The sequence below is a fragment of the Lactuca virosa genome, chromosome 7 (assembly GCF_052849685.1).
Source record: "Lactuca virosa cultivar CGN04683 chromosome 7, Lactuca_virosa_CGN04683_v6, whole genome shotgun sequence".
In the NCBI taxonomy this organism is placed as follows: Eukaryota; Viridiplantae; Streptophyta; class Magnoliopsida; order Asterales; family Asteraceae; genus Lactuca; species Lactuca virosa.
The window spans coordinates 241960119-241972861 of record NC_136432.1 but is presented as its reverse complement, the minus strand read 5'-3'; the positions used below and the strand labels follow the sequence as shown (position 1 = coordinate 241972861).

General features: G+C 35.0%; 1 protein-coding gene across 1 annotated transcript; it reads right to left on the bottom strand.

The window, feature by feature from the left end:
- Positions 1–6898: 6898 nt before the first annotated feature.
- LOC145126267 (glyoxylase I 4-like) lies at positions 6899–8170 on the bottom strand. Its single transcript, XM_079061669.1, has 3 exons — positions 7861–8170; positions 7365–7699; positions 6899–7247 (listed from the first exon to the last, which is right to left on the bottom strand). Exons 1-3 carry the CDS (start codon positions 8076–8078, stop codon positions 7156–7158), a joined length of 645 nt encoding a protein of 214 aa, XP_078917795.1. The 5' UTR covers positions 8079–8170; the 3' UTR covers positions 6899–7155.
- Between the last annotated feature and the right edge of the window lie 4573 nt (positions 8171–12743).

The following is a 12743-nucleotide window of genomic DNA, read 5'->3' as shown; positions in this document are numbered from 1 at the left end:
CTTGGTGTTCTTGGTGAAATGGATGAAGATTTGAAGATCTAGCCAAAACACGATTTCAAATGGATGAAATCAAAGGTTGTAACTAGTTTATGAATATTAACAACAAACCAAAGGAAGAACACTTACATTCTTGAAGATTTAGGCTGAAAATCGGATGGTAGTTGAGAGCAAAATCGAGTTCTAAGCTTGGGAGGGTGAAAGGGGATTAAAGGAGGCTGATTATACCCTTTGTACATGTGAGTGTGCTGCCAGAAGAGGGGTGTGCGGCCGCACACCCATGAGTGCGGTCGTACACTCCTTGTGTTGGAGTGTAAGGCCCGGTTTTGATGCTAGAAGTGTACGCGATCCATTCATATGTTCAATGCTTGAATGTACTGGCCTTTTGACCTTTAAATGGACTCTAAACAAGGCTAAATGATAGCAGAAATGAGTTTGACACTCAGTCGAGTTGGATGCCTGAGCTTTACCAGGAAAAAATTATAAAAATTTTCGGGTTGTCACAATATGGTCCTAAACATTCATCATATGCTTAATGGGTTATAACGTGTCCGTAGCATACTCGACAACCTGTAATAACATACAAAGTTAGTGGGCCTCCGTTTTCCTCTTTTCTTTGTCTGTTAGGCTTACCTTATATTCACATAAACATAAATCGGTTTGTAAAACAATGTTATTCAATTTCATTTGGATTTAGTGAGAAATAACGGGTGGCACCAATAAGTGTCGCTCGTAGTCTGTAGTTATAATCAGAGTCTCCTGGAGGGAGAGTGAGAGTTTGTGTATATATCTATACGGGGGTGACTCCCCCACACCTGAGCTGTTCGCTACAGTTAGACTCGGCCAGTCTAGGGTGACAAAATCTTAATTCAAAACCGGCATTCGATAAAATGCCAAGACAAACGAATTAGTCATTATTATGCATGGTTATAACGACTCACATAGAGATCCATTACCATCTAAGTAATCATGGGAAATCATATTCATACGCTGCGACAATGCAAAGTAATTATACAATAATACAAAACTATCATACTATTTAAATCGGAAAACATCGGGTTTTCCGGGGAACGACATTTTTCACTCCTACTTACAATAACTATGATACAAGGAACAATTATGAAAGGCATTTCACTTTTACATGTTTTGAAATCATATACACGTATACTTGTGGATCATCACACCTTTTTCGTAAACAATTTTTGTTACAGAAAATATCGGATTTTCTAGATTTTACAAACTATTTTTTTTATATCAAACATGCTTATGAACTCGCCAACATTATATATGTTGATTGTTTTCAAAATAACTTGTATTCTCAGGTAACAGATAAGCTGAAGAAAAATCATCAAGTGTGCTAGAATATTATGTTTTTGTGACTCTCAAACAATTCACGTTATGAATATGTAATATTTATACAATGTATTGGATGTGAACAATAACAGTTGTACTATGTAATGTTGGTGATGTATGTGTTTAGTTTCATGTATATTCATTGTGATGATATTTCAATTTAAGTCACACGAGCCCCCAGACGTTTCCGCCGCCTGGTTCGGGGGTGTGACACCCTGACCTGATCCTCAGTCAGCCCTGGCCTATCGTGGCCACTCACTCCTGCTCCTGATCCAGATCCCCTCATGAACACCATACTGAAATAAACCAGAAACCATCAGAATAAGCACAATTCATATCATGGGAGCAATTCCAAATAACGAAACCATGGGGGTTGTGACTTCCCTGCTACGCGTACGGGTCCTATGCTTCCAGTAGTACGGGCCCATACTACCTTCCGCACCTACCTGTATTTTTCATAGAAGATCATCACAGCAACCCTAACATCACATGCTAGAATACACATACATCATACTCTGTCTTCCAAGAGAAAGGCTAGACATTCCTCACTAACTGGTTTCTCACACACAAACCCATCCATGAAACTTCCACCAACCCTGCAGTACTCGTGTATGCTAATCATACATAACGTTGGATCCTATGGACATTCGAATACCCGATTCTTCCCTAAGTCCACAACCAAACAAGGAACAAGAAATAAGCCCAAACCAAACATTGTCAGGCTATAAGATCTTAGTTATGTACAACTATGATGCATACACTAAGCAACTACAGTAATGATGTCAATTTCATACAGAAATACCCTAGGCTATCACTCATCATATATCAGAAAAATCTATCATGCAATTCCTGATTATCCCTAGCCTACCACTAGCATGTTGTTCTACCATAAACATAGTATCAAATAATAGCGTAGGTAACTTGGGGTATACTTTCTTGCTCTGGCTAATCGTACACATCGCATCCTTCCTTGGTTACTTTTGAAAACAATTTTAAAAACCAGTTAAAATCTTTTGCAGTTTCCTATTTTAAGTCTGGATTCACACGAAGGTTCATCCAGTTCTCTCAAACCAAGACTCTGATACAAACTTGTAGCACTTCCAAAAATCACAATAAATTTAAAATTTTTAAAACCAACCATGCATTAAAAATTGTTTACAAACAAATCCTTGTTTCAAAACTAGTATTTCAAATCAAAGTTTTCCCAAGATCTGCAGACATAAAAATTGGAACTTGTGTACGATCACGCCTTCTCCTTTCCACGATCCTCAGAAGTACCTGAAACCACGAACTAAACTGTAAGCCAAAGCTTAGTGAGTTCCCCGAAAGCACCAACACACCACAAAACAAGCAAGCATGCAAACATGAGCAGCCAGCCTGAATGAACCGCCTCATAGGGCTTACAGCCCATCTGGACCACTCCACGAGCAGTTGACCTGACTGGACCACCTTGTAGGGCCTACAGCCTATCCAAACCGCCTCGCAGGGCCTACAGCCTATCTGGTCGTCCCCGGGTGTCTTGGCCTACATCACAAAGCATGACCGCCTCAACCCAAACCAACATGTCGAAATATGCAACAAATAAACATAAACACATAACCAGCATGTACATGTAATCATACAGATCTACCAATCTATCATATAACCAACATAACAACATCCTATATACTAGGATAAAGATCTAACAGATCACTACAACATAGCAACATATGGTAACTAGGATATGAATCCAACGGGCCGTCCTTGGTGCCTTCGACCCGTAAGTACAGTGAGGAAAACTCACCTCACAGTCTGAACGCAGTCTGAATAACTCCCAACTCCAACAACCGGCTTAACCCAAATCCTAAATTTCAAAACATTTCCCATTCTTAATTAATAATATTTCCCCAAAATAACCTTGGTCAAAACTGGTCAAAATAAACAAGTCAACTGAGTCAACCCAGCCGGGACAACTCAGGGCTCCTACACGGGGCGTACTTCGGATGTACATGGGGCGTACTAGCTGTCCGAGACGTCGACACCAAATCTGCATACGCGCACCATACCATTTGGTACGTCCAACGTACGCAAAAGTTCTCTTCTTAACCGATTAACAACTTAATCCTTCGACTTAATACGTCCAACTACAGATTCAAGGATAAAATACCACTAAGAGTCATAAAGTTTCCAACTTTATGACTTTGCATGTCCATTAAGTGCTTAATACACAAAATCTTAACATCTTAATGCCTTAAGACCTTCTACAGAATGCACGGAGGAAAGTTAAGCATCAAGACCACATTTTTATGACTCAAGACCCCTCATAAGGTCTGAAAGGATGACTTATGTGGTTAAGATCATGCTATGCTCAAGAATCACCATATTTGGGACCAAAAGTGTTCTAAGTGAAGAAATGGTTAGATCTACAAAATAGGGTGATCAAGTTATGAACCTTTTACCTCCTGGAGGTTGATAGAAGGAGATAATCTCAGATCCAAGTTGCTTCCAATCTCCAAGTTCTTCTCACCACCGTCTTCTCCTTCAAGAATATCACAAGGACACAAAGATAACTCAATATGCACTATACTCACTTAGGGTTTGCTTGGAGTCGTTTCTCTCAGATGGAGGCTGGTGAGGAAATGAGAAATGAGAGATAATGATGCTTATATATGGACCAAACCTTAAAAATTAGGGTTTGATGATTTCTCACGTACGCCCAGCGTATGCGGTGTACGGACAGCGTATTAGGGTCCACCCCAATACGCCTACCGTACACACGTACGCCCAACGTACTACCCCTTTGCCTAAAATCACCAAAATGCCACTATGGGCCATTCTTGCAATCATTTCCAAGCCCAAGGGTCAAAATGTAATATTCTTACATACTTAGGGTTGAAGTTGAAAATACCTCATCATTGGGATGTTACAGTAAAGCTAATTTTAAAAAGTGTGGTCGTAGGTCGAAATTCTTGTAGTGAAACATAGCATTATATTATTATTTTTAAGCGAAATTAGCATGATACTTTCATTTTTATGGCAAAATATGAATGTCACTTTCATTTTACGACAAAAATAACATACTATTTTTATTTTTAAACCAACATTAGCATGTTACTTTTATATTTAAGCGAAAATATGATCATATTTTTATTTTTAACCCAACTATAATATGCTACTTTAAATTTAAGCATAAAATAGTATGTTAGTTTAAATTTTGAAACAAAATATGATAATACATTCATTTTTATGAAAAAAAACATCATGTTACTTCCATTATAGGTTCTTAATTAATATTTATTTATCTACATAAATTTGAGTTTTGTTATTTATCCTTTTATAACAAGTAACTTATTATTATGAATTATTTATGTTATTTTAAGTTGTCAACTGTATAGTACAGATGCTATAACCTAGTTAATAAAATATAAACAAAACTTCAAAATGGTCCCTGTGGTTTTCAAAAATCTGAAGTTTAGTCCCTAATTTCAAAAAACCTCACAGACGGTCCCTGTGGTTTCAAAAATTTTAACAAATGGTCCTTCTCGCTAACTCCATTAGTTTTTGGCCGTTAAATGAAGGGCATTTCTGTCATTTCACTAGTAGAGGGACCATTTATGAAGTTTTGCCTTATTTAAAAAAAATTTTACATAGTTATTTATTATTAAAGGTCCCTCTCTCTCTCTCTCTATCTATCTCTCTCTCTCTCTCTCTCTCTCTCTCTCTCTTTATCTCTCTCTCTATCGCCCCGGGTTCAACCCCTGAATACTCTTTCCAGACTCCTCCTACTCAATTTCCAATCAAATTTGTTGTTCCAGGTTACAAATTTCCAACATTATTTTGTTAGTATATGATCTGAAGAAGTGGGAATTTATTGTTTAAAGTTTAAACGCGTGCAGGTGATCTAGGACAAACTGTATGGACGAAATCAACACTCGAACACATCTCACAATCAAATTACTATGTGTTTTTGCTTCCTGGAGATTTGTGAGAATTACGACCATCCACCCTACTATGTTCACCGCCTACAATTCTAGGTGGCATATGCCGTTTTATGAGAGCGAATCTATGTCTAAGTTATGCCTCGTTTGAGGTTTCAGGCGTCCACGTCGTCATGTTGGGTTCCTATACCGATTTTGGATATGGATCTGACCAATTCGATGGTTAGAGTCTAGTGTAAAGAAGGTTAACTAGAGTAAAACACCATGGCTGTTTGTGATTGTTCATGCTCCATGGTATGATCGATATGAGGGTATCGATGGAGGGATTACTGAAGTAAACATTACTAAAGCGAAGCAGAAGAACAAATGAGAAAGTCAATGATCAATTTCCCCAAATCGACACTGCAGGAGATAAAAAAAAAAGTTACATAAATCATTGAAAATCAAGAAAAATCACCATGGGGGACCGGACCGATATTTGAAGGTCAAGAACAAATTAGGGGAATCTGAATCTATCAAAATACCTCAACAATTTATAGGTTTAGATCCATAGTTCTCTCATGGCTTCTTGACTAACTTCTGAAGCTCTGCCCAGTTACCAGATCCAAAGATCTCTATGTGCTCAAAGAAAGATTCAAACCCACCAAGAACAACCCTAAAGGACTCTCCGATCTACCTGGGATTGATATCTTCGTTTCAACTGCAGATGTAGAGAAAGAACCACCTCTCGTCAATACAAACACCATCCTTTCAATTTTAGCAGTTGATTATCTGGTTGATAAGGTCGCCTGTTTCGAGCATCTGGTTGTATTTTCCGGCGAATTGCGCTTTACGGTTTTAGCCCACCTCGTGCCACTGAACATCATGGATGGTTCGGTGGGAAGAAGATCAAGTTTTCATTGAGAAGAATGAAGAAGAAAAAATCTGATGGCGATGCTGTGATGATCTTGCCTATTGTACATTATCGGAACAACAACGAAGAAGATGATGAACTGAAACAAGCCTTGATTCCAGAACGCTTCGGAGATTCCACCTATTTGATCGACTCGATTGTTGTTTTTGAATTTGAAGGAAGATTGATTCATGAATTACGAGGAAAAGGCAGCCATGGTAGACCTTCAGGGTCTCTTGCAGTCGAACGCAAACCTATTGATCGAGCAGCCATTGGAGAAGCAATTAAGGTCGTGACCTGTTTCTATGAAGATAAAATGGAATGGGGTAAACGGGTCGGGTGGATGTACGGGTCAATTTTCCTCAATTTTCCAATTAGGAGAGAGAGAGAGAGAGAGAGAGAGAGAGAGAGAGAGAGAGAGAGAGACTTCATAAATGGTCTTCTGGTAGTGAAATGACAGAAATACCTTCACTTAACGGCCAAAAACTGACGGAGTTAGCGAGAATGACCATTTGTTAAACGTTTTGAAACCATAGGGATCATCTGTAACGTTTTTTAAAATTAAAGACTAAACTTCAGATTTCCGAAAACCATAGTAACCGTTTTTTAAGTTTTGTCTAAAATATATAACACATTCCACACAAACAAACAACAACAACAACAAAAAAAAAAAAAGAAAAAAAAAAAAAAAAAAAAAAAAAAAACATAGCATTTCGATAGTGGTGATGACTTAAATAGCTTACTAAATAAAGCTCAATAGTATTGGAGCTTAATTTTATTTGTATTAAAGAATCAACAATTACATTAACATATTACATATTGGATTCGAAGAAAACAAAGGGAATTTTCACAAAGGGGTTTTGTTTCTTCTTCCACTACTTTTATACAATTACGTACACAGATTAATAACTCTCCTTTTAATGAAAAATATAGCAAATGATACAAAAAAATCTTCCTGAATCCAGCTCACTCTATTTAATTTTCTTTTGTATGATCTTAAAAGGAGATACCCATCATGTCTACCAAAAAATTGTCCATCATCAACACTTCATCTTCTCCACAATAGTAATTCTCGGAGCTCATATTCTCTGCATTTTCAACAATTTGCGGATATCAAAATGTTATATACAAACTAGGTTTTCTTGTATAAACAAATTATATATCAAATAGTAAAGAAGTGTTTATGGTGAGAAATTTGAAAGTACCATAGAAGGAGGATCCGCCATTGTCGATCTGTGGAGCTGCTGGGAGCTTTTTGAGGGGGAATGAGGTGATCGGAAGCACAGGAAGAACATGGCAGTTGCAGATCTCAATCATGTAACCATCTGGATCATGGAAGAATAACTGGTTCACCTCTACACCACCTTCTTTCACCACCGCTGTCACATACTTGATACCCAATCGTTCAAGTTTCTTGATTATGAGATCCATATCTGTACACTGAAACGAAATATGGTTGTCTTTTGGATTGATAGCTCCTGTTTTTGTTGGAGTCCTCTCAACTTCTAACAAATGTATTCCAATCCCATTGCTGAACAACCTTTATCATCAAAAATATTTTAGCATTCTAGGATTTTTATAGAACATTTAGCATGAATGGCATGTTCTAATTAGTAGATTCTGACTATGTATGAATTGTCGTGGGCTCATAGCAATTAATCCACTTAAATGTATTAGAAATGGAAGAGAAGAGACACTCACCAAGCGCCTTCGAAGTCGAAGGAGGAAGGACGTCTGATAAGAACGAATCCCAGAACATCGCTGTAAAACTTGACGGATCTACGAACAGATTTGCAGATAAAGGAGACGTGATTGAGTGATAAGAAAGGCATCTGCTTCAATGAAGATGATGAAGCGATTAATGCCTTCTCTTCCTCCTCTATAATCTCCTTTCCGCCATTAACAATATGCGTCGCCATTAATTTTGACTTTGAACCAAAAAGCAAAAATGGTTTTGATACTGGGATTAATAGTAAGTAGTAGTTACCCTGATCGATATATCGTTAACTTGATGAAAAAGCTCAATGATTTATAGAAGAAAGATGAGAGCTGTCCACTGTGGATAGTGATCGATCACAGTCAGATCCTACGTGTGAACACGTTATCATCTTACAATTTAATAAGATATAATCACAAACAAACGTTTTTCATATTTTCACATGCTGACATAATTTACTTCACCAAAAATGCGGTAGCGTTTGGTATTGATTAATGATTAGAAACTTATTTGATTGGTTTTCTATTTTATTATTGTTCATACGTTTCCTCGTTTTCGTTTCTTATAACGAAATAAGAAATATATTCGTATAGAGGAAGTTAGCTGGATTTTTGTTAATTATTGCTCAGGAGAGCACATCAGTCATCCACGTAGCTGAAGTATACAAACAAATATTTGAATTGTTGAATTTATCTATTTAATATCTTTTACAAAAGATGAAAGTTCATCTTATATCGTATCATGTTAATTTAATATTATGCCAAGAACATCTTGATATATTTCCCCAAAAGACTAGTTCATTATATTTGGATTTTTTGAGACATCCAACCTTACGATTTTAGACTTAGTAAAAGCTATTATTAATAAAAATATGTACCTTAACAAACTTAGCTTAGCATTTATGATATGTTTGACAAAATTATGTGAGCTCTAAGTTATTAGTTCTAAAAGTTATATAGGTTTTTTTTAATATCTTTATATTGCAAAAAAGAAATTAAATATTTTTATATTTATTTTTGTTATTCATTCTGCTTTCATTTTTTAGATGATGATAAATTTAATAAAAAAAAATTAATTTTGTTAAATATAAAGAGTATCAAAATCTTAAATTTATCCGAAAATAAAAGCAAAAAAAATAGAAAAAATATTTGACTTATCATTACAAAATAGAAAAAAGACCGGGAGAAAGAAACAAGCAAGTACACACTGTACTTTGACACCAAAACACCACCTAATATGACAAAACATTTAAAATAATATATATAGGTGCTGTTTTTTAGATTTTTAAGATGAAAAATACTTTAGATTAAAGAAAAAGATCCTTCACAAATACAAGCTTAAAATTTTTTATTCCAAAGTCTCCTCAAGTAGCTTTATGATTTTATTTTAAGCGTTTTTATTTTATATTATTTTGAACCCTTTAAAACATATATGATTTTATAAAAAAAAGGTTATAGATTCTAGCTATCATTTTTTATCCTGTGTCTTTCAAATTTTAACTTCCAGCTTCCTATTAATTTTGTTAAACATAACAATAAGCTCAGTCAAATATATTTTTTTATCAAAGCTTTTTTAAAAATAAAAAATTCAAAACAAAAGAAAATCGTTGTCAAATATACAAATATACACTTAATCACAAAGAAACTATTCCTATTATATCAATTGCAAATGACAAAAACGTTATTATGGTTTTTCCTTTTCATTTTTATTATTATTTTATCATGTCCATTGTTGTCTTTATTATCTATATATTATTATGTATTATATAGGTTGTTATTTGTTTTAATATATTGTATTTATTATTCTAGTATTTTTATTAATTGATAGTATTTATTTAATTATTTATATTTTTATTAATATAATATTGTTATAAAGTTATATATATATATATATATATATATATATATATATATATATATATAGAGAGAGAGAGAGAGAGAGATATATATATATGTAAGTTCAATTGAGAAAAGAAAAAAAGGTTGAGAATGGGAAAACATTCTCAGCCACTCATTTAATTTAAGCATAAAAAGATACGGTGACAAACTTGTAAATATATTAATAACCTTCAATCTCAAATACGTAACTATAGAGAATTCGATAACAGTTCGTTCATCATCAAAATTTCTCCTCCAACCTTCAACAGTCATCCAGATTTCTACAATTAAACCATCATCAATGTCATCCAGTGTTAATCAATCATCGATATTCGTGGCTGGGAGGTTCGCCGTTCAAGACAGATTCACAACCCAAATTCATCGATTTCTTTGTTGAATACTCCGAATGTTCGTAGCTTGCAAGCATTTGTTAAACTTCATAACAAATTTGGAACTGGAATTACCCAGATTCGCAAACGAACTCAGTTGGAATCAGAATTTCTTCGCTGTTCATGAAATTGGAATCGGAGTTCTGGACTCGCAGTCACAGTCGACATTGAAGGACTCGGAATCGGTACTCACAGGTTCCCAATCGGATTTTCGGAAATCAAAATCAAAATGAGAAATCGATCAGACATAGGATGTCGCATCTGAAGTCGAAATCAGAAGTATATGATGATTTGGAATTGATAACTTGAATAGGAAGAATCATGTTTTTAACATTTTTAAAATAGTTAACTTGTATGCACTCCAACTGTTTGATGAAATGCATAAACTAAATTACCACGTTATATTCACATATGAATATGTTTTCTCACCTGAATCAGTATATGATTATTAAAAACACAAAACAAATATGCAAGTTTGTATGTTATTCATATGTGAATAACATATAAAAATTATATATATTTGTGAAAATACCTTCTAATATTCATATGTGAATATACTGTGTAATATTCATAAGTGAATATATCATCTAATTTTCACAAGTGAATATACTATGTAATATTCACATGTGATATACCATGTAATACTATGTAATATTCACATATGAAAATATCATTTAATATTCATAACTGAATATACCATCTAATATTCACAAGTGAATATATTATGTTAATATTCACAAGTGAATGCATCGTCTAATATTTAAATATGAATATACTATGTTTATTATATGTTATATTCATATATGAATGATACTTAAATTGTAAAAAAAATTAATCATACTTTTTATTCATAAGTGAATAACGAATGTACTGTAATAAAAACTTGATGCATTTTTATTCACTTATGAATAACGATAGCTGAAAATAAAAAAAAAATTTATTTTACCTTAAAACTATATCAATATGGATGTCTATTTGTAGAGAATAAAAAATCATGAATTTTGATATATTTAAAATTATTTTTCGATAAAAATAAATTCTTAAAAATTAAAAAAAATTGAAAAAACTATCTTTTTGTATAATTAAGGTAATGATTAGCATAGTTTAAGGAAACATGTTTTGTTGGAAAATACGTGCCTATTCCTTTCCCATTTCCGATGGTACGACGGAGGTTTTTGCGGCAAAAATAAATGAGTGGCTGAGAATGATTCCCCAATTCTCAACCTTTTTTTTTTCTCAATTGAACCCTCCTATATATATATATATATATATATATATATATATATATATATATATATATATATATATATATATATATATATATATATATATATATATATATATATATATATATATATATATATATATATATATATATATATATATAGACACTAGGTGTCGACCCACGCTAAGCGGCAGCGACTAATAGTTCTCTTTGGCAAGTAGTTTCTTTTCGACGAATAAATTTTAGTTGATATTTTACTATTTATAAGCGGCTTTATATACGATGAATAACTTAGCTTTGAAAGGTTGCTACTTTTGTTACTCTTGCATATAGATAGGATATGAGGTAGTTAGACATGAAGCCAAAACAATAATATTTTTTTGGAAAAAATTAAAAAATGACCAACGAACTATATGTTTGTCCATTTTCACTACAAGGAAATACAGCCATTTGTAACGACACCAATAGCGGCGACATATCATGTAACATCCCAAAAATCTTGACCAAAAATTTCTTTTTAAAACATTACTAAATCATAGTATCAAATCATTTCAACATACAAAAACGGTTATATAATAAATCAGAGTATCTTTTCAAAACACTTGTTCATTTTATCAGAGTAAACATCCCAGGCTAAACATCTTTGCTCTGTGTGTGTGCCATGCGATCACCCCGAGCTCTTCCCTCCGCTACCAGAAGTACCTGAAACCAAAACTGAAAACCGTAAGCACGCAGCTTAGTGAGTTCCCCAACCTACCACATACCACATACTGGGCCTCGCCCACTGCATCGGGCCCTGCCCGGCATTGGACCGTAGTGCAGACTAACTTGGGCCCCGCCCACTGCATCGGGCCCTGCCCGACATTAGGCCCCGCGTAGCATCGAGCCCCACTTGGTCTACATATTTGTTCTCTTAGTCCCCGCCTGTCTCTGGGCCTCGCCCGCTACTAACAAATACAAGCATATAACATAACACATATCATAAAGCTAAACATACTCTACTGTACTACTGATGTAAGGCCTCGCCTATCTTGGGCCCCACCCCTGTCCTGCTACTGGTGAGCCATGAAACCCCATCCACGCTCCTGCTGATAGTGAGATACGGGCCCCCGCCCACACTCACCTCCCTCCTAACTCGGGCCTCACCCCTGCTCTGCTACTAATGAGATACGGAACTGCGTCCATACTCGGCTAGTGATGAGATACAGGACCTCGCCCGACTCACCTCCCTACCAGGCACATACAAGTATCACAAAGACAACAAGTATAGCTACACATCCACTACTGCCTCGGGTCCCACCCGTCATCGGACCGAAGTCCGGAACATATAAACTGCATCGGGCTAACCCCGGTAACGGATCTAAACCCGAACAAAT